General features: G+C 45.3%; 1 protein-coding gene and 1 long non-coding RNA gene across 2 annotated transcripts in view; one reads left to right on the forward strand and one right to left on the reverse strand.

The window, feature by feature from the left end:
• Nucleotides 1–9,662: 9,662 nt before the first annotated feature.
• On the reverse strand, nt 9,663–14,697 carry LOC129622809 (uncharacterized). Its single transcript, XR_008700138.1, has 3 exons — nt 14,563–14,697; nt 11,744–11,852; nt 9,663–10,270 (listed from the first exon to the last, which is right to left on the reverse strand). It is a non-coding gene; the product is annotated as an uncharacterized LOC129622809 (long non-coding RNA).
• Nucleotides 10,832–17,211, forward strand: part of SLC9A2 (solute carrier family 9 member A2) — a 90,202-nt gene continuing 83,822 nt past the window's right edge. The window contains exon 1 of the mRNA XM_055539528.1: nt 10,832–11,383. Within this exon, the coding sequence (XP_055395503.1) occupies nt 11,104–11,383 (280 nt within the window). The 5' untranslated portion in view covers nt 10,832–11,103. The remainder of the gene's footprint in view (nt 11,384–17,211) is intronic.

The raw sequence follows: 17,211 nt of genomic DNA on the forward strand, positions 1-17,211 counted from the left end.
ACTCTCAGGTAACTTTTTCCCCCTTAAGTTTCATCTACCTTGATAAAAATATAGTATTTCAAAATGACAATTGAGTAGTGTGGACCCTCACTATGAATTCCTGACTGGGACGTGGCACTGAAGTTGCATTGCCAGTGTGTCTTTTAGGACCTCATTCGTTCTCTTCACCTGTAAATGCAGGTGTTGGAATGGAAAAAGATCATGTCTAGGCTTTCCCCACAAGAGGAAAATGTAGCTCTTTTTTTCCTCAGCTTCATCCTTTTCAGTCAGATGCCCACAGATTCATTTATGAGAGGAGAGGCATTGAACATGCTATTCCTTAGAAGTGGCTTACGGACATTTCGCCTTCTGGGTTTCTTCCACTGTTTCGTTTTGTGCAGACAGTCACACCTTCTGTAAGCGCTACTGAAGAGGCATCTGAGCCCTTTCCGCTTCAGGGATTCACGTGGTGTCAGTTTACCAGCCGGGATCACCTGGTCCCTGCTCATCATGTAACCACAAAACACGAACATCTGGGAAACATCCCAGGCCAGTGTAACTTCACCGGCACCCCCTCGCTGCACTTCCCCCGCCACCTCCGCCTCCATGGCTATAATTCATGTGTTCTTAAATCACTATTGGAAGTCCTTTCTGCTAGCCTTTAACCTCAAGGACTACACGGTGTTCCCGGATATTTGAACCGTTAACTCGTTAGCTTAGTGACCGTAACAAAGTTTCCAAGTAGTTGGATGTGAATCCAAACATGGATGAATTTAATCTGGAACTCAAAGCCTGAATTTAAACCTTAGCAGACCTGGAATTGTCTAGTTTAGAACTAAAATAAATTTTTTATTTGTAGAGCCAACAGGATCTAACCATTCTTGACGAACAGTACCTACGGTTTCAAAGGTAGATGCAGTACACGGTGAAGACAGTTATACCCTCCACCCCCATTATTTTTACTTCCTCATGACTATTTCCATAGTGCCTACATAATCAAAATATAAAAGCAAGATTACAAGTTAATTTTGAACCACTGAAAATTTAAATCCCTTGGAATCATAAGGACAAAAAATTTCATTTCCTATCTATACTTGTGAAGGAGCTACAGCCCCACTAGTTCAGACTGGGACCCTCTGGGTAAGTGGAATGAAGAGTCTCTGAATATATTAATAGATTCCTGTTTCTTTCTGGGATTCATATAGGACCCGAGTATCCACTATGGATGGTCATTAGGCATTGCCTCCTGTGATACAGAGAATCTTGGGGCTGGCAGGGACCTCCAGGAACCATGTAGGAAGGACAGCCACCTTCATTCTGTGTGCACGCTTTGCAGACAGGCCAGGTGCTGGATCACACATTTTTCCATCAACTCTGACAGCAGCTGTCTATGGTTGACGATATTAGTTCAATAGCATGAGTGAAGAAATATAGAGATTGAGACCCGGGAAGCAGCAGAAATCTGTGTCCACATAAGGGTGCCCACAAATACCATTCACCAGCTTGATAACTACCGTGTTTCCTTTCCATTCATTCATTGTGTCTGTGCATCATCTCTTTTCTCAACTAATTCTAGGATAAAAAGGCACTCACCATAAAGAGCAATTCAAGACAAAAATATGGTGAGTATAGATTTAAAATTTAAGTTGAGTCGTCAAAGGAATAGTAATAATAATATGCACTAAAAAGTCTAATGTTTGGTCAATTATTCCAGAAAAGGGACTATTTATGACTATTCATAGAAGAGTGACTTTACCTCCTCAACAGAACTCTCAGGGAGCCTCACAGTGATGTGAAATTTCATTTCCAGGGCCAGTGGCTGTGCCTATTCGAGTCATTCATGTTGATAATGCCATATTGCCTCTTATAAAGGAATCCTCTTTGGCTGTTTATAGCCTGTTTATTTTATTGGACGTAGATTTTTAAAATACAATAAGAGAGTAATTTTATTATCATTATTATTATCATCATTATATCCAATGCAGCATACTATATACTTGTTAGCTGGCCTAAATTATAGGTATCTCTTCAAAGATATTACAGTAGTTTTCATAAAATGAAATCTGCATTTTAACTGAAAAGAACACTGACACTATTAAATGCACATCATAAAATGTGCATAGTTTTAGGGAGTAAAACTTTCTTGATAGTTGAAACACAATTTGTGTAGACGTTGTGCCAGGTATCTTTGCAAACAATGTATATGAATAATCTCAATCTCTAAACCCATGTGTGCCTGCTAAGTTGCTTCAGTTGTGTCCTACTCTTTTGCGATCCCATGGACTGTAGCCCCGCCAGGCTCCTCTGTCCATGGGATTTCCCAGGCAAGAATACTGCTGCTGCTGCTGCTAAGTCGCTTCAGTCATGTCTGACTCTGTGTGACCCCATAGACGGCAGCCAACCAGGCTCCCCCGTCCCTGGGATTCTCCAGGCAAGAACACTGGAGTGGGTTGCCATTTCCTCCTCTAGGGGATCTTCGCCACCCAGGGATCGAACCCTCATCTCCTGCATTGGCAGGAGGGAGCTTTACCACTAGCCCTGCCTGGGAAGCCCTCTATAAACCCAGAATGAGCAAACTGTTCTTCCCGGAGATGCTATAGGCAGGAAATGGATACTATTTTCTAAAAATGTGAAAGATTGAAAATGTAAGTAGCATATTAATAAAATTAAATGTAATATAATGTGGTTCTGTATTAATTTCCAATTTTATTTCCAAAAGGGAACACATAGAATCATTTCCTTGGTCCTGCTTTCTTATGGTCCTTATTTTTTTATATTTATCAGGTTCATCCATTTTGTATCTCCCATTATTATTATACATTTAAGATCTAATTTTCCTATTTTTAAGATTTAAAATACAAGGGTTTGATTCACCTGGTCCATTTGCAAGGAGCAGGTGATGGCACCCCACTCCAGTACTCTTGCCTGGAAAATCCCATGGACGGAGGAGCCTGGTAGGCTGCAGTCCATGGGGTCTCGAAGAGTCGGACACGACTGAGAGACTTCACTTTCACTTTTCACTTTCATGCATTGGAGAAGGAAATGGCAACCCACTCCAGTGTTCTTGCCTGGAGAATCCCAGGGACGGGGGAGCCTGGTGGGCTGCTGTCTATGAGGTCGCACAGAGTCGGACACGACTGAAGCGACTTAGCAGCAGCAGCAACCACACTTCAGGCACAGTCTGACCTGGGAAATTAAGGAAGAGTCACATCTAAGGCACTTTCACGGTAACGTGTGCACAGTCTGGGAGAGTGGAGACAAAGTCCTGGTCCAGCATCAGCTCTGTTACTTAGCAGCTGAATAGAATCAACTTTGGAAAAGGCAATGGCACCCCACTCCAGTACTCTTGCCTGGAAAATCCCATGGGCGGAGGAGCCTGGTGGGCTGCAGTCCATGGGGTCACTAAGAGTCGGACATGACTGAAGCAACTTAGCAGCAGCAGCAGCAGAATTAACTTTCTTGACTTTTTGGAGTCTTAGGTTTCTTATATTGAAACAAGGGGAAATAAGGCTCACCATATGGTTTTCAGTGAGTAACAAAAGCATCCTCAAAGTTCTGAATTCATGTTGGCATCGTAGTTATATCATCACCATCAGCAGCAGCATCACCGCGACCATCACCACCATCAGACACCGGCCCCACTTTCACCAGCATCGTCATCTCCGTTGTTTTATAGCATAGTGTTTAATGGTGTAGCTTCTGGCTTAAATGACTTGTATTAAAACACTGACTAACTCTGTGACCTTGGGCACGTTACATAACTTCTCCATGTTTACACATTTGCGAAATGGGCTGTACCATTAATAATAATATAATTGTAAGGTATTATGCATATTTAGTGAGATGAACAATACAGTGTTTGAAGACAGACTGTCTCATTGTGCTCAGTAAATGTAGCCATTGTTATTATTCTATCTTTTCTACCATGCTGTGTAGTTCTCTAGGGCAAGATTCATATAGCTTGTCTCTGTATCTCTTGAAGGAATTAACGCCCCGCACATAGATTGGGCTTCTCAGGTGATGCTAGTGGTAAAGAACCTGCCTGCCAATACAAGGGAAGTAAGAAAAGCGGGTTCCATCCCTGAGTCCGGAAGATCCCCTGGAGGAGGGCAACCACTCCAGTATTCCTGCCTGGAGAAGCCCATGGACAGGGCAGCCTGGTGGGCTGCAGTCCATAGGGTTGCAAAGAGCTGGACACCACTGAAGCGACTTAACGTGCATGCACACACTAGGTTCTCAGAAAGTTTACTTGATGTTTGATTGTTTGAAAAGATAAACGAACGGGTGGGTGGATGAAAACATAGGTCAAAGATAGGCACAGCACACACTAAGTTTTAAACTAATACTGGCTCTTTAAGCTGTTTTCAAGTTTTAAGACTGATCATAAAATAGTAGGAGTTCAAGGACTATAGGAAATGCAGAAATTCCAAAGTATATAGATTAGATTTTGCTCCTCCCCATTGGGGAAGTACTAGGAAACCACAGAAACAGTCCACTTTGAACAGCCTGGACCAAAATTCACACTAGAAGCAGCCGACGAGATTTTCTGAGAGTGAACTCTTATTAAATAAAATCTGCACAAGCATGCTTTTTAGAGCGACCTTTGGACAGATAAATGGAAACTCAAAAACCTTTAAGGATTTATTCAAGATGGAAGGGAGTGGGAAGTGGATGACGATGCTTAGATGAACATGCAGAAAGGAACACGCTTAGAAGAAGATCAGTGTTTTAAACCCTGGCTCCTTTATTTCCAGGTTTGGGTTTGGTCATATCTCTGCTTCCACTGTGGAGGGTGGAGGAAATACTACTTTTCCTCCCCACAATCCACTGAAGCACTCTGACTTATTGGTTTCCATAGATGCCAAGAAACTTTTAGTTGCAGGTGCCCAGAAACTGCAGAGGTTCTATAAATGTAAGTTGAATTGATGAATGGATGTGCCTTACATGTAATAGTGGAGTGCCACTCAGAAGGTCCTATCCGTTGTTGTTTGCATTCTGACTGCATTGCACATCAGGGTAGAGCCCCAGCGTGGCCAAGCTTGAAGGACAGGGTGACAGTGACCTTCTCTCACAGGTGACATTGAGGTCCCTGAGGAAGGTGAGCTGGAATGCAAGCGTGTGTCCTTTTCCGATAGACTTGTTGGATTCAAATGCTAGACCTGCAAAGCCTTTTATAAAGAAACAAATTTTCTTATTCCAAATCTCTCATTTTATGAAGGAAAACTGAGGCTCTGAAAGACTTCCCAGTCGAATATCTCAAGGCAGAATCTCATTTTAAATATATTAGGAGATTTCCATATTAATAACACTACTCTTATACCTGGAATTTGCAGGCAGTAGCTTTTCACATAGCAAGACATTTCTCTGCTGAAATGAAACAAATACCTCTGGTTACAAAGAAACACAGAAGAGCACTTAATTCCATGCACATCAATAAAACAATTTACACCACAGCACGATCCTTCATAAGGCTGCACTCTAAGAACAGGGATCTAGATTTTTGCTGAGAACTAAGTTTTTTTTTTTTTTTAAAAAAAAGCTAGTTAAAACTTTGACTTCAAACATAACAATAAAATCATCAACTGCATACCACAACAAGATCGAAGATTCCCCATGCTGCAGCTAAGACCCGGTGTAGCCAAATATTTTAAAAGTCAAACCTCTCATTGTGCTGAACACATGAATGTATTAACCTATTTTAAAATTAAAAAAAAAGCAACTAAAATCAACAGTACCACAAGTGTTGACTTTTCACAAGCAAATATTTTGAGTTGCAATATTATTATGAAACTAAGTGTTCATGGTTGTACAATGCAGATTTCAAAGATGGGCAAGTTAAGGGATGAATATTATAAAAACGTGTAAAAAATAAACAATGTGAAATATCAGTTCTAACTATTATCTAACTATTGCTATGTACTCCCCTGACAATTACACTATAATAGTATAATGATGAAGACTTTCTCTGTCTCCTGGCTATTGATTAAGCTCACCCAGTGGGCTGGACGCTCAGGGAGTCGCTGATCCGTGGAGAGGGTGTTGGCGCCCCTCAGTGGAGGAGGGGGACACTGCCATTTAGGATCAGATCGCTTCCCCTCCACCACTCTCCACTCTGCATCTGATAAGCAGAGCTGGGAGAGTCACCCTTTCGGGAGCTGTTTGTCAGTGCAGAGACCAAGATCTCTGCTTGTTCTTTTTGCACAGCACTTCCTGGGGGATCAACACACAGCAACATCTCTACACTCTGAGTTCTGTGTAGCAAGAGAAAGTGAAAGTGTTAGTTGCTCAGTTGAGTCTGACTCTTTGAGACCATGGACTGTAGACTGTCAAGCTCCTCTGTCCATGGAATTCTCCAGGCAAGAATACTGGAGTGAGTAGTCATTCCCTTCTCCAGGGGATCTTCCTGACCCAGGTCTCTCATATTGCAGGCAGATTATTTCCCTTCTGAGCCACCAGGAAATACACAAAATTAAATCTCAGGTCCTCTAGAACCTTTCACGGCAAGGGGCATGGGGTGGGGAGAATTTAAGACCAGCTTTGGACTTGGTGATAATTCTAATCTCCCCTGCAGGGCTCATATTTTTATTCTTTAAGGTACACTTCCTCCTAAACTAAGTTCCAAATCCTTCATGAGTTTTAGTGATTCCAGAGATACTGTCTTCAGTAGAGTTATACCTGTTAAAAGATCCATTAAATATGATTACATTAAAATTCGAATAGATCTTTATTTTTTTGTTTGTTTTCGGTCTTGTTTTTTTTTGGCCACACAGCATGGCATGTGGGATCTTAGTTACTGGACCATGGATCAAACCCATGCTTCCAGCATTGGAAGGCAGAGTCTTAACCATTGTACCACCAGGGAAGTCCCTCTAATAGACCACTTTAGATAGACAGGCAGAAAAAAGATATTTACTACTTTCTCTGAAAGGATTCCTATGTTCGTAGGTAGCATTCTTATACTAATACGTGATGGTTCATCTCAAATCAGGTAATTATTATAAATATTAAAAATTTCAATATTAAATTTATTAATTTAAAATAAATTATAATTTTAAAAATATATCTATAAAATTTTACAAAAATATTAAATATTTTACATAGTTTGATATTTTGATATTAAAATATTGATATTTTAAAATTTATTTTTAATTGGAGGATAATTGCTTTACTATGTTGTATTGGTTTCTGCCATAGAACAACATGAATCAGCCATAAGTCTGCATATATTCCCTCCCTTTTCAGCCTCCCTCCGCTCCCCCCACCCCACCCCTCTAGGTCATCACAGAGTGCCAGGCTGGGCTCCCTGTGTTACACAATTTACACAACTACTTCCTACTAGCTGTCTATTTCACACACGGTAGTGCGTGTCTCAGTGCTACTCTCTCCAGGTAAGGGGCTTCCCTGGTGGTGCAGTTGGGAAAGAATGGGCCTGCCAATGCAGGAGAAGTGGGTTTAATCCCTGGGTTGGGAAGATCTCCTGGAAAAGGAAATGGCAGCCCACTCCAGTATTCTTGCCTGGAGAATTCCATGGACATAGGAGCCTGGCAGGCTGCAGTCCATGCAGTCACAAAGAGTAGGACATGACTGAGCAACTAACACATAACAACATAACAATTATCTGGAGACTGCATGCATGTGTGCTCAGTTGCTCAGTCGGGTCCAACTCTTTGTGACCCCATGGACTATAGCCGGCCAGGCTCCTCTGTCCATGGCATTCTCCAGGCAAGAATACTGGAGTGGGTTGCCATTTCCTTCTCCAGGTAATTATTATGTATGAAATTATTTAGAAATCACATCATGTGATTGGATTTTCACATTTGGGTAGAAAAGAGAAAAGGAGATGTGAGCTCCCAAAATATGAACCAGGATCATTGGAAGGAAACATTTCACGTGGAGCTATTCACATCCAACCTGAAACTGATCCAACCATGAGAAAGTTCTGCAGCCCATGTTCCCAAGGCTGGAGGACAGTCATTCCAGGTCAGACCACTTTTATTCACCCAGCACATACTCAGTGGGTACTTACTATGCTCCAGGCATTGTGTCAGGAACTAAGAATAAAAGAGTGAACCAAACAGCTCATCCTTACCTTCATGGAGCTTTCTGTCTAGTTGGAGAAAAGGAAAATGACGAAGTGCTAAAACAGAAAGGTAGGGGGAGAATCAGAGGGCATAAAAGGGCCCTAATTAGTCCAGAAATGCAGTTGCCAGGTCCAGTTACCTTTGAGCTGAGACCCTAGCAGGAAAGTGTACGGCAGAGGGCAGAAAGTTTCCTCTGCACAGGGACCAGTGTGCAAAGGCCTTGAAGAGAGGGCGATCCTAGAACATTGATCAGAGTTCAGAGCATTGAGGGTGGGGCCCGGAAATCAAGTAGTGAGAGGAAAGGGCAAAGGTCAGATTAGGTGGGTCACTGCAGAGTTTCTGTCTTTCCGAAGGTACTGAGGAGCCACTCAGGGATTTTTAACTTGACAGAGACTTCATTCCTCCCATGGGTACAGTAATAGGTGATGTTTTATCACTTTTAGGGGCTGAGTTCCTAGTCAGGGGGCCCTTCAGAGAAATGGCTCAGCCAAGTCCTTGTCAGCAAGGGGGTGTAATTTAACCCTTTCTTGTTTGAGAGATGGCAAGAGTGTTTACAGTCAAGACATTCCTCTTCTGTGGATAAGAATAAATAAAAGAGCATTTTTCCAAATGTAAGAAAAAGTTGATAACCTTCAACTACAGTGTTGTGTTAGTTGCTCAGTCATGTCCAACTCTTTGTGCTTCCGTGGACTGAAGCTTTCCCCTCCCACCCCACTCTACCCCCCACCCCCCACCCCAGGCTCCTCTGTCTATGGGATTCTCCAGGCAAGAATACTGGAATGGATTGCCATTTCCTCCTCCAGGGAATCTTCCTGACTCAGGGATCAAACCTGGAGTTTGCAGTCATTACAGTTCCCATGGGCAGGAAGGTCCCAGAATCGTAGATCTGACCTTCATCATCCTGGTTCTGGGGTGCCATTATCCTTAAATAGTTTACGTGAGTCAGACTCCTAGAAATTACTGTCAGAATGTGCCCTTGGCCTACCATTATTTCACTCAATGTGTAGAGCTGGCCTGATTCGCTTACTGGAAATAATACTTTATTCTGCTACAGCTTTCGGGGATATTTCCTAAATGAATCTCCACTATTCTATTTGAAAGCCCCTAAGGAAGTAACCTACTCTTTGGGGAGCAACTAGTCACAGAGTGGAAGGTGGGATGGAACCAGTGTTACTTGGACAGGCCTGGGCTGGAATTCTTTTCAGACCCCTGCTTGAGTAAGTCTTTTTGCTTGTTTGCTTTTACTTTCCTTCATCATAATTCTTCACTCATAAAATGGGTACAATGGGTATAGCATGTCTTTGGTTTTCAGGATGATTAACAACAACACACAAAAAATACCTTGCATTGAGCTTCCCATGTGGAGATACACTTTTGCTTTTTTAAAAGCAGTTATTTGCTGCTCCTTCCCTTAGAAGGAAATGTTAAAGTTCACATTTTAACACAAATTTCCAGCAGATTTCCAGACAATTTCCAATAGAGAGGGGGAAGCAGATTTCTGGATGGCTCAATTATTATTATTATTTTTTTTTACAGAGGATATACCATCCTTAAATTCCACTCTGTTGCACTTTTTAAACAGATATGTTCTGTCAAGTATTAAGGGAAGTGTTCCGCGCCCTCTACTAGAATCCTCCCATTTTTCTCCTGGACTTGTTTCTCCTCATTTCTTCCAAGGTCTGAAAACGGCTGTTCAGGTCAAGGAATTTTTTTTTTCCTTGTCCCTTTTGCTGACATTTCAGATTCCCTATGTTAGAACTTTGAAAGTAAAATCTGCTTCAAATGTTGAACTTCAGGGCGTTTAACAGCAGGAGCCATGTCTGGACGCATTAACAAAATGAGAAAAGATTTTGGTTTCCTAACGAAGGCAAAACGGTTTCAGGTACTAAAGTGACCACTTGTCTGCTTTCAGGGAGCCTTCAGTTCCTGGTGACAAAGATGCTGCGACAGCGGATGGCAGGCAGCAAGGTCAAGGCCGACTCCCGCGAGGCCTCTACGCTCACTCCGAATCTCAGAACCAGGACGACCGGGTGCGTGGGCAGACGGGGCTCCTTCCGATCCAGAAGGGGAACCGCACTTCCTCGCCTCCGCTCTCCAGACCACAGCCTGTCCTGTAATTAGCGGAGCGGGTTCATCTGAGCTCTGCAAATCACCGGCTTTCCACGAAATAATGATGGTTCTGCTGCTCCGGGACGTGAACACCTCGAAGCCTGAAATCAGAGATGTTTTCCTTTTTTGTGACGGGGGCTGGAAGAATAGTGGAACCGACAGGGGTCCGGCGATTGACAGCCATGCTCGGTGGTAAAGAAAAGCCGGGGCTCGGGTGGGAGCGCGGGAACACGGCGCTCCGAGACAGAGACAGAGAGTGCCCCAGGCACAACCTGGCGAAGTATAGGAAGAGGGACCCCAGGAGACTTTTCTAGACCTTCCGCGCCGGGCGCGCGCCCCGGGTCTCCCCCGCGCGCCGCGTGGGTGCGCCGGCCCCTTCCCTGGATGGATGCCCGACGCGGCCTCCGGGGCGGGGACAACTCCGGTCACCTCGCGCCCGGCGCGGCCCGTGCGCCCAGAGCTCCCCGGCTCCGGGGCTGGCCGGTCTCGCCGCGCGGCGTGGGCCCCAGGCGAGCGCGGCCGCCGCCCCCGCGGCTCCGGGCCCCGCGTCGCCGGCGGGCTCGACAGGTGCGTCGCGCGCCCGCCCCGGGCCGGTCCTCCCGCCCAGCGGCCGCGGGCGCCGCGCCCGCCCCGCCCCGCCCCCGCCCGCGGGCCGCCCGGGGCCGGGCCTGCAGCCGCGGCGGGCGGCGGACGGGACATGGGCCGGCGGCCGGCGGCGGCGGGCGGCTGAGGGCGCCGAGGGTCCGCGCTGTGGCCTCGAGTGTCCCGTGCGCGCCTGCTAGGCGCTGCGCCTGCTCGCAGCAGGGACCGGGCCGGTGCGTCGCAGACTCCCGGCCCCGTGGCGGCGGCGGGCAGCGCTGCCTGCTCAGGGGCGATGCGCTGAGCGCACGGAGGGCCGACCGCTTGGGCTACAGTGGCGCGGGGAGCAGCGCCCATGGAGCCGGCGGGCCCTGGGCTGAGCGGGCAGGCCCCACTGCTGCTGCTGCTGCTCCTGCAGGCGGCGGGGCCGGCGGGCGCCCGGGCCGAGACCCTGCTGGACGCGCCGCGGGCCCGGGGCACGAGCTCCATTCCGCCCAGCCCCGCCAGCGTGGTGGCTCCGGGCACGACGCCGTTCGAGGAGAGCCGACTGCCAGTGTTTACCCTGGACTACCCCCACGTGCAGATCCCCTTCGAGATCACCCTGTGGATCCTGCTGGCCTCCCTGGCCAAGATCGGTGAGCGCGCCGGACTCGCGGGGGTGGGGCAGGGGCCCGGCTCCGGAGGGCGCCAGGGGCTGCGGCGAATTGACCTCTGGGTCGTGGCCGCCTCCCCGGGGACCCGGGCAGGGGCGACAGAGCGGCTTCATCTCGCCGAAAGAGACCTTCCCTCCCCGGGGGCGGGGTGTCGGGGGAGCAGCTTTATGCTTTGGTTCTTGTGGAACTTGGCCTTGAAATAGCCCCGGAGTTGCAACCTGTAACCAACTTAGCGATTCGCTGCTTCCTCTGCCTGGCATGCCGAGTGACAGCCCTCTGGCAAAGTGGAGACCTGTTGATGCGGGAGGAGGGGAGTGGGTTGACATTTTGGGTCTCACTTACTGGGAGTAGAGCGTCAGTGCTGCTAGAATGGTCAAAGCCCTTGATGCTTGGAGATGGATGCGCCTTGGTAGCGACGCAGACCCTGGCCCGCACCTGACTGCTGCGGTGTCTGGAAAAGGGGATCAGGGGCACCTGAGTGCCTGCAGCACGACAGGGTGTCTGGAAAAGGGGCCCTGTGCCTTCCCTACTCTGCGCCAAGGCTGGAGAGTGACAGTTCTCCAGGAAGCATTTTCTTGGTGACTAAGGCCAGTGAAGCCAGTTGCATGTTTAAAAAAACCCAAGTTCCAAAAACTACCTTAAACTCTCATTTGGAAATATATCTCCAAATCTATTTTCTCACCTTTTTTTTTTAATTAAAAAAATTTTTTTTGTATTGGAGTATAGCTGATTAACAATGTTGTGATAGTTTCAGGTGGACAGTGGAGGGACTCAGCCGTACATATGCTTGTATCCATTCTCCTCCAAACTCCCCTCCCATCCAAGCTGCCACATGACATTGAACAGAGTTCCCTATGCTATACAGTAGGACCTTGTTGGCTTATTCATTCATCTTCATTTATTTTCACCCCACATAAATTTTATTATGCTTGTGGTGCTTTATATTATTTTTACTTTATATGTATATACTTTTTAATCTTAGAATATAGCAGTTACTGTTGTAATGATTCCAAAAAGTTGTTAGGTGGACAGAATTTATGCATTATTGCATATGTTTTATAGATTTGCCCCTTGAAAAGACCCATGCTCTAAGGTCTCCATAAAGGATAAAAAGACACATTGCTGGCATCCTCACACCTGAAGATTGGGAGGAGTGGATGGCATACAGCCCCGTGATCATAATCCAGAAAAATGCTAGATGGAGTAAGACATTCAGAAAAGATAATATGCAGTGTAGGGAGAAGAGAATCACTTCCTCATGCTGGACAAACATTTCAACTAGGTTTTCAGGGATGACTAGAAGACGGTCCATCGCAGATGAAAGGGAACAACATTCCAGAGAGGAATAAACAAAGACATAAATTGAGAGGGAAGCGCAAAACAAGTTTGTAGAAGGTGCAAGTTGCGGAAAAGAAGCCAAATCTTGGATGTTAGATTACATTAACCAGATTCTGTTAACGGTGCCCAAAGAAGACATGTGCTTTACAGCCTGTAATTGCCCGGTTTTAACATTAAAACTGGTTGAATGTTTTAATTTCCCTTGGGAAATGGAATAAGGGAGAAAGGATTTCTCCATGTATTAAGCAGATGTGCACATTTGCATAAAAGTGTTGCCTGTCCTTGTAAATGCAGGTGCTCGTCTCCTTATATGGTCCTCAGGGCAATCCTGCCAGGTAGGAAGGGCAGAGGAGCATATACCCACTTGGTAGAGGTGGAAAATAAAACTCAGACAGTTTGCACAGACACACAAGGTGGAGAGCCAAGTGTTCTCTGTTCTCTTTTGTCCCTGGCGTAGTGCTTCCTTTCTGTTTGTATGACTGCTTCTCTGTTGCCATTTCTATTCAACTGTGGCTCTTTCTTCTGTTCCTCACTCTTGATTATCTTCATCTGATCACTCACTCTAATAACAGCCGCTAGTAGGCACTTAAGTTCATTATCTCTAATTTTAACAATCATCCGGGGCAGAAATGATGACCGCATATCATATGCAAGGCAATTGAGAGATGGGGATGTTACCTTGCTGCCAGATGGTGAGCCAGAATGCCACCCAGCTCTGCTCACTGTCTCATCTTCCTGTCTACCCTGGAGGCTTGTTTGGTGTCAGGGTTAAATGAGAAGAGATGTGTATAAGCTTCATAGGACAGCTGGGCATGCAGTGAGTACTGAGTACTGTCACCATCAGAAGTGGTGGAAGAGAAGCAGAAATTACTCTTGACAGTTTTCTGGCACTATGGTTCCTTTTCCTCTGGACTGGGCCGCCTCTCCCCTTTTCCTGCTTCTGTCTTAGGCTCTGCCTTTTCCAAGTGTTCTTATCTCAGGTTGCCTTTTAACACTTGCTTTATTTTTCTGTCATGATCTATCTATCTTATTTGACCTTATCATGTTAATTGTACAGTGTTTTATTAAAAAGCATTGTTGCTTGTGTGAGCTCATGGATGTATTTATCTTCCCATTGGCAGTTTTCTCATCCAGATGTGTTTATATTCCCTCGCACTTTGCTGTTCTGCCCATCTCTCTGGCTCCTCCAAATTTAGAGCTTCCTCTTTCCTTCCTGCATGTGATGCGGCATCCAGATGGAAACAGATGATGTTCATGTCTCTTGGCCAGAAGGGTCTGAGTGGAGTAGAGACCACCGTGGTGGGATGAGGGTGTGGTTCTCAGAGAAATAAGGATAAGCTAGTGCTGTGCTTAGTTGTTCAGTTGTTTCTGACTCTGCGACCCATGGACTCTAGCCTGCCAGGCTCCTCTGTCCATGGGGAATCTCCAGGCAAGAATCTGGAGTGCGTTGCCATCACCTCCTCCAGGGGATCTTCCCAACCCAGGGATCGAACCCAGGTCTCCCGCATTGCAGGTGGATTCTTTACCATCTGAGCCACCAGAGAAGCCCAAGAATACTGGAGTGGGTAGCCTATCCCTTCTCCAGGGGATCTTCCCAATGCTGGAATCAAACCAGAGTCTCCTGCATTTCTGGCAGATTCTTTACCAGCTGAGCCACAAGCTAGTGCTTGGGGTCTTTTCTAGGTTCTTCCAGTATATAGTCCAGCCCTGTCCATCTGCTGTAGCTCTGTTCCTAGAAGACCTATAAAATGCCCAGGGATCCGCCCCCCTGCCCCCAAGGCCCTAAACTTTCTTTTTGGCTTTAGGGAAGACTGTGCAGGTACCTAAGACATTTTTACAGCCCATTAAACAGTAGTCTGGTCAATCAGATTCTACTTGAACTTTTCCACTGGAAAGACTGAAGCGACTTAGCATGTACACTCTGGAAAGACTATCACTTTGACAGGACTTGTATGATGTGATTAACTCACATTTGGGTGGGGTGATGAATTGAGCAGTCAGTGCAGGGAGATGTGAGGCTGTGGGGGAATGGGAGTGTTAACTCATGCAAAATGTTGCGGTTTGCATTTGGGGCAGTTTTTTTAGCGTGTACCTAGCGTACCTGAGCTTACCTGCCCCAGAGAACATGGAGGAACATCGCTAGTGATTAAGCTGAATGTGGATTGCAGGTTGCCCCCAACGGAGGCACCTAATAGCATTTGTAGGAGGTTGAAATCATTTCCAGTGGTGAATTCAGAATCATTTTCTAGATTGCTGTCTACTGTAACCTTAGAAATACTACAATCAGAAGTGAGAAAATGCATTTTTAGTAGTGTGGAATGATCCAGCTTTATGCATTCAAACTGTGTTGGAGAAGACTCTTGAGAGTCCCTTGGACTGCAAGGAGATCAAGTCAGTCAAGCCTAAAGGAAATCAACCTTGAATAATCATTAGAAGTACTGATGCTGAAGCCAAAACTCTAATACTTTGGCCACCTGATACGAAGAGTCAGCTCATTGGAAAAGACTCTGATGCTGGGAAAAATTGAAGGCAAAATAATGGGGAGACAGAGAATGAGATGGTTGGATTGCATCACTGACTTAATGGACATAAGTTTAAACAAACTCTGGGAGATAGTGATGGACAGGGAGGCCTGGTCCATGGGGTTGCAAAGAGTCATACACAGCTTAGCAACTGAACAACAACTTGATTATCAGGGACAGTCCACTTTCTAGTGACTTGATCAAAAAGAAAGTTCTGTAGTTGAAGTTTCCTAAATTGATGATGATGATGTTGTGTATGTGTGTGTGTGAAGTGGGTTAAGTAAATAAAAGAACGCAGCAGATTCGCTCCACCTTTGAAAAGTTGTGTTTTGTTTTGTTTTTGGCAAGAAAGATCTCCCGAAATTTTTTTCACTTAGATCCTCGTGCATTTGAACTCTTATTGTTCTTTCACTTTGGATGTTTATATTTTGAGTGACTTGATTTTTTTTAAACAGTTATAACTGCTCAGTTTGCCTGGTAAATCCTGGACACAGGGATGGAATTCTACAGCCTGGAATAATAGGTAGCCAGAGGATGAAGAAGGGAAAAATTTCCTAGAGTGTTCTAAGATTGTTTGTTGCTTATTTAGTCATTGTCATGTCCGACTCTTTTATGACCCCGTGGACTGTAGCCTGCCAGGCTCCTCTGTCCCTGGGATTTTCCAGGCAAGAATACTGGAGTGGGTTGCCATTTTCTCTCTCCAGGGCACCTTCCTGACTGAGGGATCAAACCCATGACTCCTGTATTGGCAAGCGGATTCTTTACCACTGAGCCACCTGGGAAACCTGTTCATTCTAAGCTTGTCTCCTCTGAATTCCTTGCCCAAGAAGTGGGTTAGTGGATTTGTCCTAGACTGGGTGAGCTTGGGCATACGTTCTAACTCTGTTCAGGGTCCTGGGACAAAGCAGTGTGTCCTCTGCTGTTTAGAGCAGCACAGCTTCCTTGTTTGTCTCAGTGGATCTCCAGACACTCTGTCAACTCTTGCAGTCATGAGAAGCTGGCCTGTTTGCCTCTTCCAGGTGTCATCTCTCACCTTTGCCCTTGAACTTGGGTTAGCGTGCAGAATTTTTGTCTTCTCTTCATCCTGTTGTCTTGAAATAACTTGTATTGTTATTTGAGGGGGAAGACAAAGCAGCTTGGTGCATGAATGTTTCTCCTCTGGGCTCCAGGCAGTTCTGAATTTAAATATGAAACCAGAGAGTTTCTTTAGTTAATATCCACCTGATTATTGAGATCTTGATCTCTGGAAAAACCCATCCTTGCCTTTGATCTGTTTCTTTGTTATATTTGGCTTTCCTGAAGCCTATTCACCACCTGGTTGGTCAGTGGATGAGGCTCATGACTTTCATTTATTATTTGAACCACGTCTTACTTTGAACACACCTGTAAAGCCAGGTGCTCCTGATGACGTGTGTTTGTTCCTGAAAAAGCTCAAAGAAGAAGTCTAATTTCTTACTTTCTCAAAGCCACCATCTTTTCCTATTGGGCCGACCATACTTTTCCTGTTTTCTGTCCAAAGGATGACTTCAAGGGTCTTTCTAAAGATCGTTTCACATGTCTTCTAGAATTATCACTGCACTCTACCACAGATATAATTTTGTACTTTTTAAGATAACAGCAGGTGATTTCCTACCAAAAATGTTGGTCTTTGGGTCAACTTTAAAAATGAGAATAATATTTATCATTAATGAGATGCTTTGTCTTTTACAGAATTCTTTTGCATAGCTTAAGTCCTAAAGAGGTATACAGAAAACCTTTTGTATAAACTTATTTGTACCTTGTAGGCTTGTAGAAGCTTACCTGTAAACCAGGTGAATTGGTTGCTTTGTGTATGGATATATTTTCACTAATGATCCAATTGCTTTAAAGTTTATTGTTCTGTTGGCTTATCTATGTCCTCTTAGGTCAGTTTTGTTGTTTTTATTGTTCTAGAAAGTCATTATTTCATTT

The sequence above is a fragment of the Bubalus kerabau genome, chromosome 11 (genome assembly GCF_029407905.1).
Source record: "Bubalus kerabau isolate K-KA32 ecotype Philippines breed swamp buffalo chromosome 11, PCC_UOA_SB_1v2, whole genome shotgun sequence".
Lineage (NCBI taxonomy): Eukaryota > Metazoa > Chordata > Mammalia > Artiodactyla > Bovidae > Bubalus > Bubalus kerabau.